The sequence below is a fragment of the Dendrobates tinctorius genome, unplaced genomic scaffold (assembly GCF_039654945.1).
Source record: "Dendrobates tinctorius isolate UK_male_01 unplaced genomic scaffold, ASM3965494v1 ptg000143l, whole genome shotgun sequence".
Classification (NCBI taxonomy): domain Eukaryota; kingdom Metazoa; phylum Chordata; class Amphibia; order Anura; family Dendrobatidae; genus Dendrobates; species Dendrobates tinctorius.
The window spans coordinates 12,980,505-12,996,075 of NW_027361810.1; the positions used below are offsets into that span (position 1 = coordinate 12,980,505).

Here is a 15,571-nt window from a genome sequence, read left to right on the forward strand (position 1 = left end):
TCTCTACGTGTCCGCCTGCTGCTTCCAGGACTTCTCCTGTCTGCTTGCAGCTTCCAAGATCCATTTATGACTTTTAGTGTGCCTCCATTAACTCTGCTATTTGTTTTCTGACTGTTGCACCGACGCCTGTGTGCCTACCTGGACCTTGGCCTTAGAGGATCCACCTCACCAAGTGAGCCCGCTTCCTACAATACGCACTGTTAGTATTCTTGTTGCTGCCTTTGTTCTGCAGAAACTGAGGTTTAATCAAATGTGCAAATTAGTGAGGTTGGTGCACCCTGAGTGTGATCAAGATGCTCAGTGGACGTTCCACCTCTTGGTTTTACATGCCATACCTCCCTTCACTGGTGATTGACAGCACTTGATTACCTGGATGAGCACTGTGTGCAGAAAAAGCTCAGCAAGTCAGCACCATCAATCACCAGCAAAAGATGCGCAGAGAAATGGAGAGCCAGTGGGTGCACTGAGCCTTTTGGCCACACTCAGGGTGCACCAATGACATGTCCGCCCCTGGCTATATCCCTACAAGGCTGTGTGATTAGCGTATACTCTCAGTCTGGGCTAACACACTCCCTTTAAAATAGGAATGGCTTGATCTTTAGAAGGATTATCACTTATCCGCAGGACAGATCATAACTGAGAGTCCGGCTGCCGAGACCCCACTAATCTTAAGAAGGTCCCCTCTATGGAGAACCGTTACTGAGCATGTGCGACCACCTACTATGGATGGATGATTCGACGGGTGGCCACACATGCTCAGTAACGGTTCATCCACGCACTCTGGGTCTTCCTCTAGCGATCGGTCTCAGCAGTTGGACCCCAGCGATCACCACAGTTATCACCTGTCTTGTGGATAGATGATAAATACTTATGTGTTAACCCCTTCAAGGTTTCATGTGCAGAAGAAAATCCCTTTAAAAAGGGGATCACACAACCAATATCCATCTTATGGGGTAATAATGGAGCTGGAGGGGGTGAGACCCCTGCCAACAGCTGATCAAGGATTGTACAGAGTGACCGTCCCCTCTAAGTGACCAATTCCCATTATAGGGTTATACACAGACCCCATGGACAGACGCCTCTGACCACAATCTTTTTTTTTTTTAGTCATTGTCTGTTTTCCCATCCGGTAAATTAGTTTTAAAGCAAAGCAGGTTAAAAGCGCCATTTATTTCCGGTAGTGTGTAACATATAGGCATATAAGATACGTGGCATCGCTAGGCCCAGTTCTTGCCATCTGCGAGCACATAGGCACCGGATGAGCAATAGTTTGGATGGTCCTGGTATAAAAATAGTGTCAGAATGTAAATGTCTGTCTGTGGTTCTGATAATTATACAGATGCATTTATCCAATTAGGATCCAGCTCTCGCCTCCCCCCGGCCCATGTTATAAATACACTCTGGTGGGCTGTGATTGCTGGGATTCTGGGCTTCCTATAAGTCTGCTCTGATGCATGTTAGTGGGGGCTAAGTGAAGATGTCACAGGGTGCTGCCCCCACAGCTGCTGCTCCTCTGCCATCACACAGGGGGTGTCAGGATGCAGAGCTGCCACCCAGGAGCCACTGTGCAGCCAAGTGGTACAGCCCCAGTGCTTTCCTCCCAGTGACTGCTCTCCCCCCTCCTGTCAGCGGTTGGTTTGTCCCGCCTGCTGCTTCTAGTCTAGGAGCTGTCCAGCAGCATCAGGAGGGGAGAAGGGAAGAGGAGGAAGAGGAGGAGGAGGAGTCTGCAGGGAGAGACTGTCAGAGCAAAACAAAGGGGAAAGCACAGGAGAGGGGGAGCTAGAGAGTGCAGGGGTGACCGAAGGCATGACCTGCCAGCCAGGGTGCCAGGGGTAAGAGAGGGCAAAACTTGCCAACTATGGTGCCAAGGGTTAGAGAGGGTATGATCTGCCAGCTAGGGTACCAGGAGTAAGGAAAGGCATGGCCAACTAGTGTGCCAGGGGTAAGAGAGCATAGGCAGCTAATGTACCAGGGGTGATAGTGGGCATGAATTGCCAGCTATGGTATCAGGGGTAAGAGAGGGCATTGCAAGCTAGTGGAGTCAGTGATAAAGGAATGTATGGGGAGCTTGTACCTAAGGGCATGATCTGATCCAAAGGGCTGAAACATTATCCTATTATGCTGGCTGGGGTGTCAAGGGGCTTCAGCTCTTAATTAGCTGGGATACCAAGGAAACAGAATGGGCATATGCTGTTAGCTAGGGTACTCCATGCTAAGCGGGCATACATGGCTGTTAGAGGGAGAAAAGGCATAAGTTGCTGGGATACACACAGGTAAGACAGGGCATGAGCTGCTAGGATACACAGAGGGACTGGGCATGAGCTGGTAGGGTACACAGAGGGACTGGGCATGAGCTGGTAGGGTACACAGAGGGACTGGGCATGAGCTGGTAGGATACACACAGGTAAGACAGGGCATGAGCTGGTAGGGTACACAGAGGGACTGGGCATGAGCTGGTAGGGTACACAGAGGGACTGGGCATGAGCTGGTAGGATACACAGAGGGACTGGGCATGAGCTGGTAGGGTACACAGAGGGACTGGGCATGAGCTGGTAGGATACACAGAGGGACTGGGCATGAGCTGGTAGGGTACACAGAGAGACTGGGCATGAGCTGGTAGGGTACACAGAGGGACTGGGCATGAGCTGGTAGGGTACACAGAGGGACTGGGCATGAGCTGGTAGGATACACAGAGGGACTGGGCATGAGCTGGTAGGGTACACAGAGAGACTGGGCATGAGCTAGTAGGATACACAGAGGGACTGGGCATGAGCTGGTAGGGTACACAGAGGGACTGGGCATGAGCTGGTAGGGTACACAGAGAGACTGGGCATGAGCTGCTAGGATACACAGAGGGACTGGGCATGAGCTGCTAGGATACACAGAGGGACTGGGCATGAGCTGGTAGGGTACACAGAGGGACTGGGCATGAGCTGGTAGGGTACACAGAGGGACTGGGCATGAGCTGGTAGGGTACACAGAGGGACTGGGCATGAGCTGGTAGGGTACACAGAGGGACTGGGCATGAGCTGGTAGGGTACACAGAGGGACTGGGCATGAGCTGCTAGGATACACAGAGGGACTGGGCATGAGCTGGTAGGGTACACAGAGGGACTGGGCATGAGCTGCTAGGATACACAGAGGGACTGGGCATGAGCTGGTAGGGTACACAGAGGGACTGGGCATGAGCTGGTAGGGTACACAGAGGGACTGGGCATGAGCTGGTAGGGTACACAGAGGGACTGGGCATGAGCTGGTAGGATACACAGAGGGACTGGGCATGAGCTGCTAGGATACACAGAGGGACTGGGCATGAGCTGGTAGGGTACACAGAGGGACTGGGCATGAGCTGGTAGGGTACACAGAGGGACTGGGCATGAGCTGGTAGGGTACACAGAGGGACTGGGCATGAGCTGGTAGGGTACACAGAGGGACTGGGCATGAGCTGCTAGGATACACAGAGGGACTGGGCATGAGCTGGTAGGGTACACAGAGGGACTGGGCATGAGCTGGTAGGGTACACAGAGGGACTGGGCATGAGCTGGTAGGGTACACAGAGGGACTGGGCATGAGCTGGTAGGATACACAGAGGGACTGGGCATGAGCTGCTAGGATACACAGAGGGACTGGGCATGAGCTGGTAGGGTACACAGAGGGACTGGGCATGAGCTGGTAGGGTACACAGAGGGACTGGGCATGAGCTGGTAGGGTACACAGAGGGACTGGGCATGAGCTGGTAGGGTACACAGAGGGACTGGGCATGAGCTGCTAGGATACACAGAGGGACTGGGCATGAGCTGGTAGGGTACACAGAGGGACTGGGCATGAGCTGCTAGGATACACAGAGGGACTGGGCATGAGCTGGTAGGGTACACAGAGGGACTGGGCATGAGCTGGTAGGGTACACAGAGGGACTGGGCATGAGCTGGTAGGGTACACAGAGGGACTGGGCATGAGCTGGTAGGATACACAGAGGGACTGGGCATGAGCTGCTAGGATACACAGAGGGACTGGGCATGAGCTGGTAGGATACACAGAGGGACTGGGCATGAGCTGGTAGGGTACACAGAGGGACTGGGCATGAGCTGGTAGGGTACACAGAGGGACTGGGCATGAGCTGCTAGGATACACAGAGGGACTGGGCATGAGCTGGTAGGATACACAGAGGGACTGGGCATGAGCTGGTAGGGTACACAGAGGGACTGGGCATGAGCTGGTAGGGTACACAGAGGGACTGGGCATGAGCTGGTAGGGTACACAGAGGGACTGGGCATGAGCTGGTAGGGTACACAGAGGGACTGGGCATGAGCTGGTAGGGTACACAGAGGGACTGGGCATGAGCTGGTAGCGTACACAGAGGGACTGGGCATGAGCTGGTAGGGTACACAGAGGGACTGGGCATGAGCTGGTAGGGTACACAGAGGGACTGGGCATGAGCTGGTAGGATACACAGAGGGACTGGGCATGAGCTGGTAGGGTACACAGAGGGACTGGGCATGAGCTGGTAGGGTACACAGAGGGACTGGGCATGAGCTGGTAGGATACACAGAGGGACTGGGCATGAGCTGCTAGGATACACAGAGGGACTGGGCATGAGCTGGTAGGGTACACAGAGGGACTGGGCATGAGCTGGTAGGGTACACAGAGGGACTGGGCATGAGCTGGTAGGGTACACAGAGGGACTGGGCATGAGCTGGTAGCGTACACAGAGGGACTGGGCATGAGCTGGTAGGGTACACAGAGGGACTGGGCATGAGCTGGTAGGGTACACAGAGGGACTGGGCATGAGCTGGTAGCATACACAGAGGGACTGGGCATGAGCTGGTAGGGTACACAGAGGGACTGGGCATGAGCTGGTAGGGTACACAGAGGGACTGGGCATGAGCTGGTAGGATACACAGAGGGACTGGGCATGAGCTGGTAGGGTACACAGAGGGACTGGGCATGAGCTGGTAGGGTACACAGAGGGACTGGGCATGAGCTGGTAGGGTACACAGAGGGACTGGGCATGAGCTGGTAGGATACACAGAGGGACTGGGCATGAGCTGGTAGGATACACAGAGGGACTGGGCATGAGCTGGTAGGGTACACAGAGGGACTGGGCATGAGCTGGTAGCGTACACAGAGGGACTGGGCATGAGCTGGTAGGGTACACAGAGGGACTGGGCATGAGCTGGTAGGGTACACAGAGGGACTGGGCATGAGCTGGTAGGATACACAGAGGGACTGGGCATGAGCTGGTAGGGTACACAGAGGGACTGGGCATGAGCTGGTAGCGTACACAGAGGGACTGGGCATGAGCTGGTAGCATACACAGAGGGACTGGGCATGAGCTGGTAGGGTACACAGAGGGACTGGGCATGAGCTGGTAGGATACACAGAGGGACTGGGCATGAGCTGGTAGCATACACAGAGGGACTGGGCATGAGCTGGTAGGATACACAGAGGGACTGGGCATGAGCTGGTAGGATACACAGAGGGACTGGGCATGAGCTGGTAGGGTACACAGAGGGACTGGGCATGAGCTGGTAGGATACACAGAGGGACTGGGCATGAGCTGGTAGCATACACAGAGGGACTGGGCATGAGCTGGTAGGATACACAGAGGGACTGGGCATGAGCTGGTAGGATACACAGAGGGACTGGGCATGAGCTGGTAGGGTACACAGAGGGACTGGGCATGAGTTTATATGGGGTTGTCAAAAGCATAAACAGTCATGTACTTGAAACACCCTGCAGTTGAAAAAATTGTTAGATTGACAAACAGTAGAGAAGCAGGCATGGAGTAATAGCTGAGATTCCCAGGGATCAGCAGAAGAATGAACCAGGTGGTAAACTCAGGAGCAGGAGCAGCATGCCAGCTGAAATGCCCAGGAGTCAGAGAGGGCATCAGCTGCAAAAATAACCAGGGGTAAGAAAAAGCTTCAGGTACCAGGATACTAAGGGGCATCAGCAGTCAGGAGTAACACAGGTAATAGAGGGAATCATCTGCAGGAGTACCACAGGTAATAGGGGGCATCAGCTGCCACAATACTGAGGGGCACCAGGGATCATCAGCTGCCAGGAGTACCACAGGTAATAGGGGGCATCAGCTGCCACAATACTGAGGGGCACCAGGGATCATCAGCTGCCAGGAGTACCACAGGTAATAGGGGGCATCAGCTGCCAGGAGTACCACAGGTAATAGAGGGCATCAGCTGCCACAATACTGAGGGGCACCAGGGATCATCAGCTGTCAGGAGTACCACAGGTAATATAGGGCATCAGCTGCCAGGAGTACCACAGGTAATAGAGGGCATCAGCTGTCACAATACTGAGGGGCACCAGGGATCATCAGCTGTCAGGAGTACCACAGGTAATATAGGGCATCAGCTGCCAGGAGTACCACAGGTAATAGAGGGCATCAGCTGTCAGGAGTACCACAGGTAATAGGGGGCATCATCTGCAGGAGTACCACAGGTAATAGGGGGCATCAGCAGCCAGGAGTACCACAGGTAATAGGGGGCATCAGCTGCCACAATACTGAGGGGCACCAGGGATCATCAGCTGTCAGGAGTACCACAGGTAATATAGGGCATCAGCTGCCAGGAGTACCACAGGTAATAGAGGGCATCAGCTGTCAGGAGTACCACAGGTAATAGGGGGCATCATCTGCAGGAGTACCACAGGTAATAGGGGGCATCAGCAGCCAGGAGTACCACAGGTAATAGAGGGCATCAGCTGCCAGGAGTACCACAGGTAATATAGGGCATCAGCTGCCAGGAGTACCACAGGTAATAGAGGGCATCAGCTGCCAGGAGTACCACAGGTAATAGAGGGCATCAGCTGTCAGGAGTACCACAGGTAATAGAGGGCATCAGCTGCCAGGAGTACCACAGGTAATATAGGGCATCAGCTGCCAGGAGTACCACAGGTAATAGAGGGCATCAGCTGTCAGGAGTACCACAGGTAATAGAGGGCATCAGCTGTCAGGAGTACCACAGGTAATAGAGGGCATCAGCTGTCAGGAGTACCACAGGTAATAGAGGGCATCAGCTGCCAGGAGTACCACAGGTAATATAGGGCATCAGCTGCCAGGAGTACCACAGGTAATAGAGGGCATCAGCTGCCAGGAGTACCACAGGTAATAGAGGGCATCAGCTGCCAGGAGTACCACAGGTAATAGAGGGCATCAGCTGTCAGGAGTACCACAGGTAATAGGGGGCATCATCTGCAGGAGTACCACAGGTAATAGGGGGCATCAGCAGCCAGGAGTACCACAGGTGATAGAGGGCATCAGCTGCCAGGAGTACCACAGGTAATATAGGGCATCAGCTGCCAGGAGTACCACAGGTAATAGAGGGCATCAGCTGCCAGGAGTACCACAGGTAATAGAGGGCATCAGCTGTCAGGAGTACCACAGGTAATAGAGGGCATCAGCTGCCAGGAGTACCACAGGTAATATAGGGCATCAGCTGCCAGGAGTACCACAGGTAATAGAGGGCATCAGCTGTCAGGAGTACCACAGGTAATAGAGGGCATCAGCTGTCAGGAGTACCACAGGTAATAGAGGGCATCAGCTGTCAGGAGTACCACAGGTAATAGAGGGCATCAGCTGCCAGGAGTACCACAGGTAATATAGGGCATCAGCTGCCAGGAGTACCACAGGTAATAGAGGGCATCAGCTGCCAGGAGTACCACAGGTAATAGAGGGCATCAGCTGCCAGGAGTACCACAGGTAATAGAGGGCATCAGCTGCCAGGAGTACCACAGGTAATATAGGGCATCAGCTGCCAGGAGTACCACAGGTAATAGAGGGCATCAGCTGCCAGGAGTACCACAGGTAATAGAGGGCATCAGCTGCCAGGAGTACCACAGGTAATAGAGGGCATCAGCTGCCAGGAGTACCACAGGTAATAGAGGGCATCAGCTGCCAGGAGTACCACAGGTAATAGAGGGCATCAGCTGCCTGGATACCTTGATGTAACAGGGCACAGACTTCTTGCTTAAAAAACACAGAAGTGCAAAAGGGAAGCCAGTAGGTGTGAGAGGCAGAGACAGCAGAGACAGGGAGGGCAGGGGGAGGGGGAGGGGGGAGGTCTCTCTATTCACAAAGCCCCTCCAACCGCAGAGGGAGAAGGAAGGAGAGAAAAGAGATGGGGATGGGGACAAAGAGACGAAGAGAGTGATGGCAGGAGAGAGGGCGCAGCCTCATCCCCACCAGGACCATGAGATGCCAGGCATGGAGGAGACAGACACAATGGATCAGAGACTGCAGAGACACATGTGACAGCCATTGACAGCCCAGCCTCAGAGACCCCTCCTGGCTGCAGATCAGAGACTGCATCACATTCAATAGGATGAGAAGAGATTGCACACAGACAGCAAGAGACTGCTGCCAGGATCTAGTGACAGCTCCCCATCATGGTGAGTGTCCAGGACACCTCCCACGGATGTGACTCACCCACCCCACCATGCCCACCTGCCCCCTGCTATTACTAATCCAATCATTGCAACCCACCCCTTGGCAGTGCCCACACCATGATGTGCCAGCTGGGCCTGAGCCTGGGAGGCAAAAGGTTAAACCCCCCTCCTGTGTAGGGACTGCTGCCTGTGTCTGGGTATCAGGGAGAGGTCTGTGGGGAAGAGAACGGAGCAGAGGCCGTGGAGCTTCTCCATCACCAGGGAGGATGCTGGGGGGCAGGTGTCAGGGGTCTGCTCTGCGTGAGGGGGCTGGGACGGCAGCCTGGGGTACGGAGGAGGATGCTGAGGGGCAGGTGTCAGAGGTCTGCCCGGGGTGAGGGGGCTGGGACGGCAGCCTGGGGTACAGAGGAGGATGCTGAGGGGCAGGTGTCAGGGGTCTGCTCTGCGTGAGGGGGCTGGGACGGCAGCCTGGGGTACGGAGGAGGATGCTGAGGGGCAGGTGTCAGAGGTCTGCCCGGGGTGAGGGGGCTGGGACGGCAGCCTGGGGTACAGAGGAGGATGCTGAGGGGCAGGTGTCAGGGGTCTGCTCTGCGTGAGGGGGCTGGGACGGCAGCCTGGGGTACGGAGGAGGATGCTGAGGGGCAGGTGTCAGAGGTCTACCCGGGGTGAGGGGGCTGGGACGGCAGCCTGGGGTACAGAGGAGGATGCTGAGGGGCAGGTGTCAGGGGTCTGCCCGGCGTGAGGTGGCTGAGCCAGCAGCCTGGGGTACAGAGAAGGATGCTGAGGGGTAGGTGTCAGGGGTCTGTCCGGCGTGAGGGGGCTGGGACGGCAGCCTGGGGTACAGAGAAGGATGCTGAGGGCCAGGTGTCAGGGGTCTGCACAGCGTGAGGGGGCTGTTACGGCAGCCTGGGGTACAGAGAAGGATACTGGGGGGCAGGTGTCAGGGGTCTGCCCAGCGTGAGGGGGCTGGGACGGCAGCCTGGGGTACGGAGGAGGATGCTGAGGGGCAGGTGTCAGGGGTCTGCCCGGGGTGAGGGGGCTGGGACGGCAGCCTGGGGTACAGAGGAGGATGCTGAGGAGCAGGTGTCAGGGGTCTTCCCGGCGTGAGGTGGCTGAGCCAGCAGCCTGGGGTACAAAGGAGGATGATGGGGGGCAGGTGTCAGGGGTCTGCCCAGCGTGAGAGGCTGGGATGGCAGCCTGGGGTACAGAGGAGGATGCTGGGGGCACAGGAGTCAGGGGTCTGCCCGGCGCGAGGGGGCTGGGATGGCAGCCTGGGGTACAGAGGAGGATGCTGAGGGGCAGGTGTCAGGGGTATGTCCGGCGTGAGGGGGCTGGGAAGGCAGCCTTGGGTACAGAGGAGGATGCTGAGGGGCAAGTGTCAGGGGTCTGCCCAGCGTGAGGGGGCTGGGATGGCAGCCTGGGGTACAGAGGAGGATGCTGAGGGGCAGGTGTCAGGGGTCTGCCCAGCGTGAGGTGGCTGGGGCGGCAGCCTGGGGTACAGAGGCACGAGGGGGCTGGGATGGCAGCCTGGGGTACAGAGGAGGATGCTGAGGGGCAGGTGTCAGGGGTCTGTCCGGCGCGAGGGGGCTGGGACGGTAGCCTGGGGTACTGAGGAGGATGCTGAGGGGCAGGTGTTGGGTCTGCCCGGTGTGAGGGGGCTGGGACGGCAGCCTGGGGTACAGAGGAGGATGCTGAGGGGCAGGTGTCAGGGGTCTGTCTGGCGTGAGGGGGCTGGGATGGCCGCCTGGGGTACAGAGGAGGATGCTGAGGGGCAGGTGTTGGGTCTGCCCGGCGTGAGGGGGCTGGGACGGCAGCCTGGGGTACAGAGGAGGATGCTGAGGGGCAGGTGTCAGGGGTCTGCCCGGCGTGAGGGGGCTGGGATGGCAGCCTTGGGTACAGAGGAGGATGCTGAGGGGCAGGTGTCAGGGGTCTGCCTGGGGTGAGGGGGCTGGGACGGCAGCCTGGGGTACAGAGGAGGATGCTGAGGGGGCAGGTGTCAGGGGTCTGCCCAGCGTGAGGGGGCTGGGACGACAGCGTGGGGTACAGAAGAGGAGGCTGGGGGTCAGGGGTCTGCCCAGCGTGAAGGGGCTGGGACGGCAACCTGGGGTACAGAGGAGGAGGCTGAGGGGCAGGTGTCAGGGGTCTGCCCAGTGTGAGGGGGCTGGGACAGCAGCCTGAGGTACAGAGGAGGATGCTGGGGGGCAGATGTCAGGGGTCTGCCCGGCCCGAGGGGGCTGGGATGGCAGCCTGGGGTACAGAAGAGGATGCTGAGGGGCAGGAGTCAGGGGTCTGCCCGGTGTGAGGGGGCTGGGACGGCAGCCTGGGGTACAGAGGCGGAGGGGGCTGGGATGGCAGCCTGGGGTACAGAGGAGGATGCTGAGGGGCAGGTGTCAGGGGTCTGTCCGGTGCGAGGGGGCTGGGACAGCAGCCTGGGGTACAGAGGAGGATGCTGAGGGGCAGGTGTCAGGGGTCTGTCTGGTGCGAGGGGGCTGGGACGGCAGCCTGGGGTACAGAGGAGGATGCTGAGGGGCAGGTGTCAGGGGTCTGTCTGGTGCGAGGGGGCTGGGACAGCAGCCTGGGGTACAGAGGAGGATGCTGAGGGGCAGGTGTCAGGGGTCTGTCTGGTGCGAGGGTGCTGGGATGGCAGCCTGGGGTACAGAGGAGGATGCTGAGGGGCAGGTGTCAGGGGTCTGTCCGGTGCGAGGGGGCTGGGACAGCAGCCTGGGGTACAGAGGAGGATGCTGAGGGGCAGGTGTCAGGGGTCTGTCTGGTGCGAGGGGGCTGGGACGGCAGCCTGGGGTACAGAGGAGGATGCTGAGGGGCAGGTGTCAGGGGTCTGCCCAGCGTGAAGGGGCTGTGATGGAAGCCTGGGGTACAGAGGAGGATGCTGATAAACATGTGGAAACATCTATGTGTAATGTCTGATATAGGGCTGTGGATATTGTATATTTATATCTATAAATGTCTGATACAGGGCTGTATACATTGTGTATATACAGTATATATATATATATAGTGTCTGACACAGGGCTGTATGCTGCTGTATACTGGCGGTACAGGCAGTCGGGGTTGAGCTCACATAATCGACTTGCAATGGCCGATTGTTTACTGTGTTGTGTTTGTAAAGTGGGAGGAAATATGAAGAGTGTGAGCAATAAATGTGATACTCTGAATCCGTGCATCTATTTATCTATTATCTATTTACAGATCTATCTATCTGATTATCGATGAATGATGTGTACATTGTTGTGATGTGATGGATGACTTCTCACAGACAGTGGGTGATGGGCAAGGAGCGACACAATGGATGATGAGCCTGGGGGTCACATATTGGGTAAGGGGCTCAGAAGTCACAGGCAGAGTATTGTGCTCATCTGCGGGGATACGCTCACTGATGTATATACTGATATATCCTGCCATGTTATATACAGCTCAGGGGTGGCATGGTGGAGCGGTGCCAGGTCGGTTCCCAGCTGTGCCCCACAAGAGGCTTTCTGGTCATCACATCACAGGAGGCTTAGTGTGTAATCCTATGAAGGAGGAGGAGAGACGTACAGAGGAAGCCATGGAGAAAACTATGAATGCCAGGCATGGGGATGGGCAGACCTCGCTGAAATATTGGACTAGATCGATCTGAGACCCTTTAGTGAGACTAGTGGTGAGGCTAGGGGCTTGGCGGGTGGGATATGTGATGCCAGGCGGTGGTGGGGCTCCTACAAGCCCCTCTGCCTCGTCCAAGTTATACAGGGTTAATGCAGTGAAATCCAACCCTTGACTTCCTTGTGATATTCCAGTGTAGCAGAGCAGTGTTTGTAGTGTATCCATTTATTTTGGCCAGAATTAAAACATGATGGTGGCTTGCATGCAGTCCCATGTAAAACCTCAGAGCTCATTGTGCCAAATGACACATTCAACTCTGCTATATCATTTGTCTCAGTTTACACAGGATATTGCAGGTCGGTTTGAGTAATTTGGGGATGTTCTGCGTTACCTATCCTGTCCCCGGTCCCAAGTTAAATTTTGCATTATACTCTAGTCACATCCAAAGCTGCATGTAAAAGTGTACTGGATGTTACTGTTCCCAGAGAGCAGTGCATTGTGGGAGCTCAGTTTACCATTGACCTTTTTTCTGCGATGACTTATGTCATTGTGGGACGTAGGAGCTCGTGCACATGAGCGTATAACGGAGACGTCACGGGACGCCACAGATGTTCTCGGGGCCACAGTTGTGCCTCCCTATGCCTGCCAGGTCACATGACTATGCAGCATGCCTAAACTGTAGTCTGTTTCCAAGGGCAACCATCAGAATTCTGACGCACAGCTTTGGTTGTGACTAGAGAACAATATATAATTTATAAGAAAAAAAAAAACAACTGTATAATAAGTAGAATGGAAAAGTTAATCCACATTGTATACAGATTTACACATTTACGTTTTATTGGGGCAATGACTTGATAGATGAGTACAATTGATAAAAATGCAATCGCTCGTCCTCCCGGGCCCATAATACCAGAATGATCGCGCTTCTTTACATCCCAAACATCTTCCTGTTCCTGGAAATCGTGTCTCATGTGCGGCTCATCCTGACCGCTCTCATTGTACCGCCGCTCACCGTGCTCTACAGAAACTTAACCCCTACCGTGCCACGCTGCTGTTTTCCAGGACCGGTGACAAGTCGCTGCATGGAACCCACCACTTTATTGCAGAGAAGGCGCTGAGGTCGGCCCCAGGATTTCCAGGTTCTCCTCTTCGAGCGATGACCGCCGCTATGCAAGCCTTTCACTTTAAGCAGTTTGGCGCTGAGCCGGGCCAGGACTGGCCTCCACCCTGCGAGCAGGAGATCGAGCGGAGGTACCAGGTTGTCCCTTCCGTTGTCTGCGCAATGTGCTGCCTTTTTGGAATCATTTACTGTTTTTTTGGTAAGTGACGTGACCAATGCCAATAATTTAAAGGGCACTTAGGCTGCTTTCACACATCAGGTTTTTTCCGACAGGCAGGATCCGGCTATTTTTAGAAAAACCGGATCCGGCGAAATCAGGCCCCGGAACCGTTTTTCTCTCCTTGAATTGTAATAGCGCTGGTTCGCACCGCATGGCCTTCCGTTTCTTCCGGTTTTCGCCGGATCCGGCAAAAATTTTGATTCCGGTGTCTGGAAAAAACGTCTCTAGTAACGGTTTTTTGTCTGCGGCAAAAAAACAGACAGCGCCGGATCTGGCGCTTCCAGCTTTTTGACACAATGGAAGTCTATGGGCGCCGGAATGCGACGGATCTGGAAAAAGACGGATCCGGCCACCGGATCTGATTATTTAAGTCTGCGCATGCTCAGATCCAATTGGCCAGCCCCCAGGAAACAGATATAAACCTGCTAGATGGATCCGGCGGAAAAACGCATCCGTTTCTTCAGTTCTCCAAAATTTACGGTTTTTCTAAAAATAGCCGGATCCTGCCTGTCGGAAAAAAACCGATGTGTGAAAGTAGCCTTACCCTACCGATGGGTATCATGTAAGTGGTTAATATGTATTGCTCTGAAGTATCTGTCGTATACTCTCCTCTATTGCAGGAAATGACTGAGAACAGGGAACAATGAAGGATAATCAACAGCTCGAATAAAATTATAGAAAAGACAGCCGTAAGCCCCCCCTACACATTAGACTAACGCCGGTCAGACCCAGCGATATTGAAGGGTTCGGCCAACGGTCTAATATTTATGGGGCGCCGTCCGACTGATGGTCGGGAGGGACATTGATCGCACGTGTCCAATTTCAGACTGCAGATCGCATCATTTTCCTAGAGATAAGTCTCCGGCTGACATGTCTGTTACCGACTCTCTATAGAGCACAGGAGCGCTCGGCCGAGCGAGGCTCCTGTCTGTGGGAGAGATGGCTGAGATCGGCTGCAGCGTTGTTTGATCAACAGCCATCTATTGTGTATGGCCGGCTTTAGTTTTAGCATCTCTAGTATTATCCCTCCCCCCCAAAAAAAAAGAAACACAAGTTATTCCTGATCCATAGCATTCAGACCCAAGATTGAGGCTCCGGATTCTCGAGAACTAGTGATGAGCGAGTATACTCGTTGCTCAGGTGTCCGAGTATTTTGGCGTGCTCGGAGATTTCGTTTTCGTCGTCTCAGCTGCGTGATTTGCGACTGCTAGACAGCCTGAATACATGTGAGGAATGCCTGTTTGTTAGGGAATTTCCACATGTATTCAGCCTGTCTACAAGTCGCAAATCATGCAGCTGAGACGACGAAAACTAAATCTCCGAGCACGCCAAAATACTCGAGCATGCTCGGGGAGACCCGAGCAACGATGCTACTCGCCCATCACTACCGAGAACACGTCAGAAGCTTTTTCCAGCAGTCCTATAGACAATGAATGAAGCTGAAGTCCAGCTGCCACATCTCTGCTCCAGAGCTTATTCTTGAGGTTAGAATCATAGAGGTTCTCGAGTTCCATTCTGGGGGTTCCAATTTATCCCCATGGAGTAAACTTCCCTTACTTTCGATGTCAGCTATGGTGTGTGAGGTTCTCACTACCATTCAAAGTACCCTCAGGGATTAACTAGCGAATATAGCCTGGAGGGGTCCCCAAATATTAAAATATAACCTTTAATCAATTATTAAAAAGACAAATATCACAAACAAACCAAACTTTCCCTTGTTTGGATCCATTTCCCGGCAAGGTACTTCCGGAAGGAGGCCGGGATCTTTTGGCCATCGACAGTGGTGAGACCAAACCATTTTTTAATGAGCACTGGTTTGCACGAGCACTTTATTTGGTTTGTTTGTGATATTTCCCTTACTTTCCCCATCATCAGCAACTTCAATGTTTGCATTAGAAGCCGCTCAGGGAATGTTTCACGTTGAGTTTTTGAACCATTTTTTTGTGCTCTAAAAATGTATCTCTAGACAGCATAAACGCGCATTTTTTTTTTCCATTTTTTGCGCAGTTTTACTCATGTTTTTACTTACTTTTTCATGCTTTCAGTGGGTAACAAATGCTGAAAAACACTGAAAGAAAATCTGCAGGTTAGGCTGGTTTCACATTAGCGTTTTTATTTTGCGCAACACATAGTGCGCGTCCATACGCATGCATCATTTTGTACCTATGTTTAACATGGCGTGTGCATGGTCTTGCGTTTGCACGCGTTCGCATGCGTTTTCGTGCGCA

At 54.4% G+C, this 15,571-nt stretch overlaps 1 protein-coding gene across 2 annotated transcripts in view; it reads left to right on the top strand.

Annotated features, from left to right (window-relative positions):
* Positions 1-8,057: 8,057 nt before the first annotated feature.
* Positions 8,058-15,571, top strand: part of TMEM198 (transmembrane protein 198) — a 29,804-nt gene continuing 22,290 nt past the window's right edge. Inside the window, exons 1-3 of one of the 2 annotated variants that reach the window (XM_073545492.1) lie at positions 8,058-8,406; positions 11,611-11,737; positions 13,066-13,322. In XM_073545492.1, coding sequence (XP_073401593.1) covers positions 13,160-13,322 — 163 coding nt within the window. In that variant the 5' untranslated portion in view covers positions 8,058-8,406; positions 11,611-11,737; positions 13,066-13,159. The remainder of the gene's footprint in view (positions 8,407-11,610; positions 11,738-13,065; positions 13,323-15,571) is intronic. The other variant, XM_073545491.1, reaches the window with a different exon arrangement.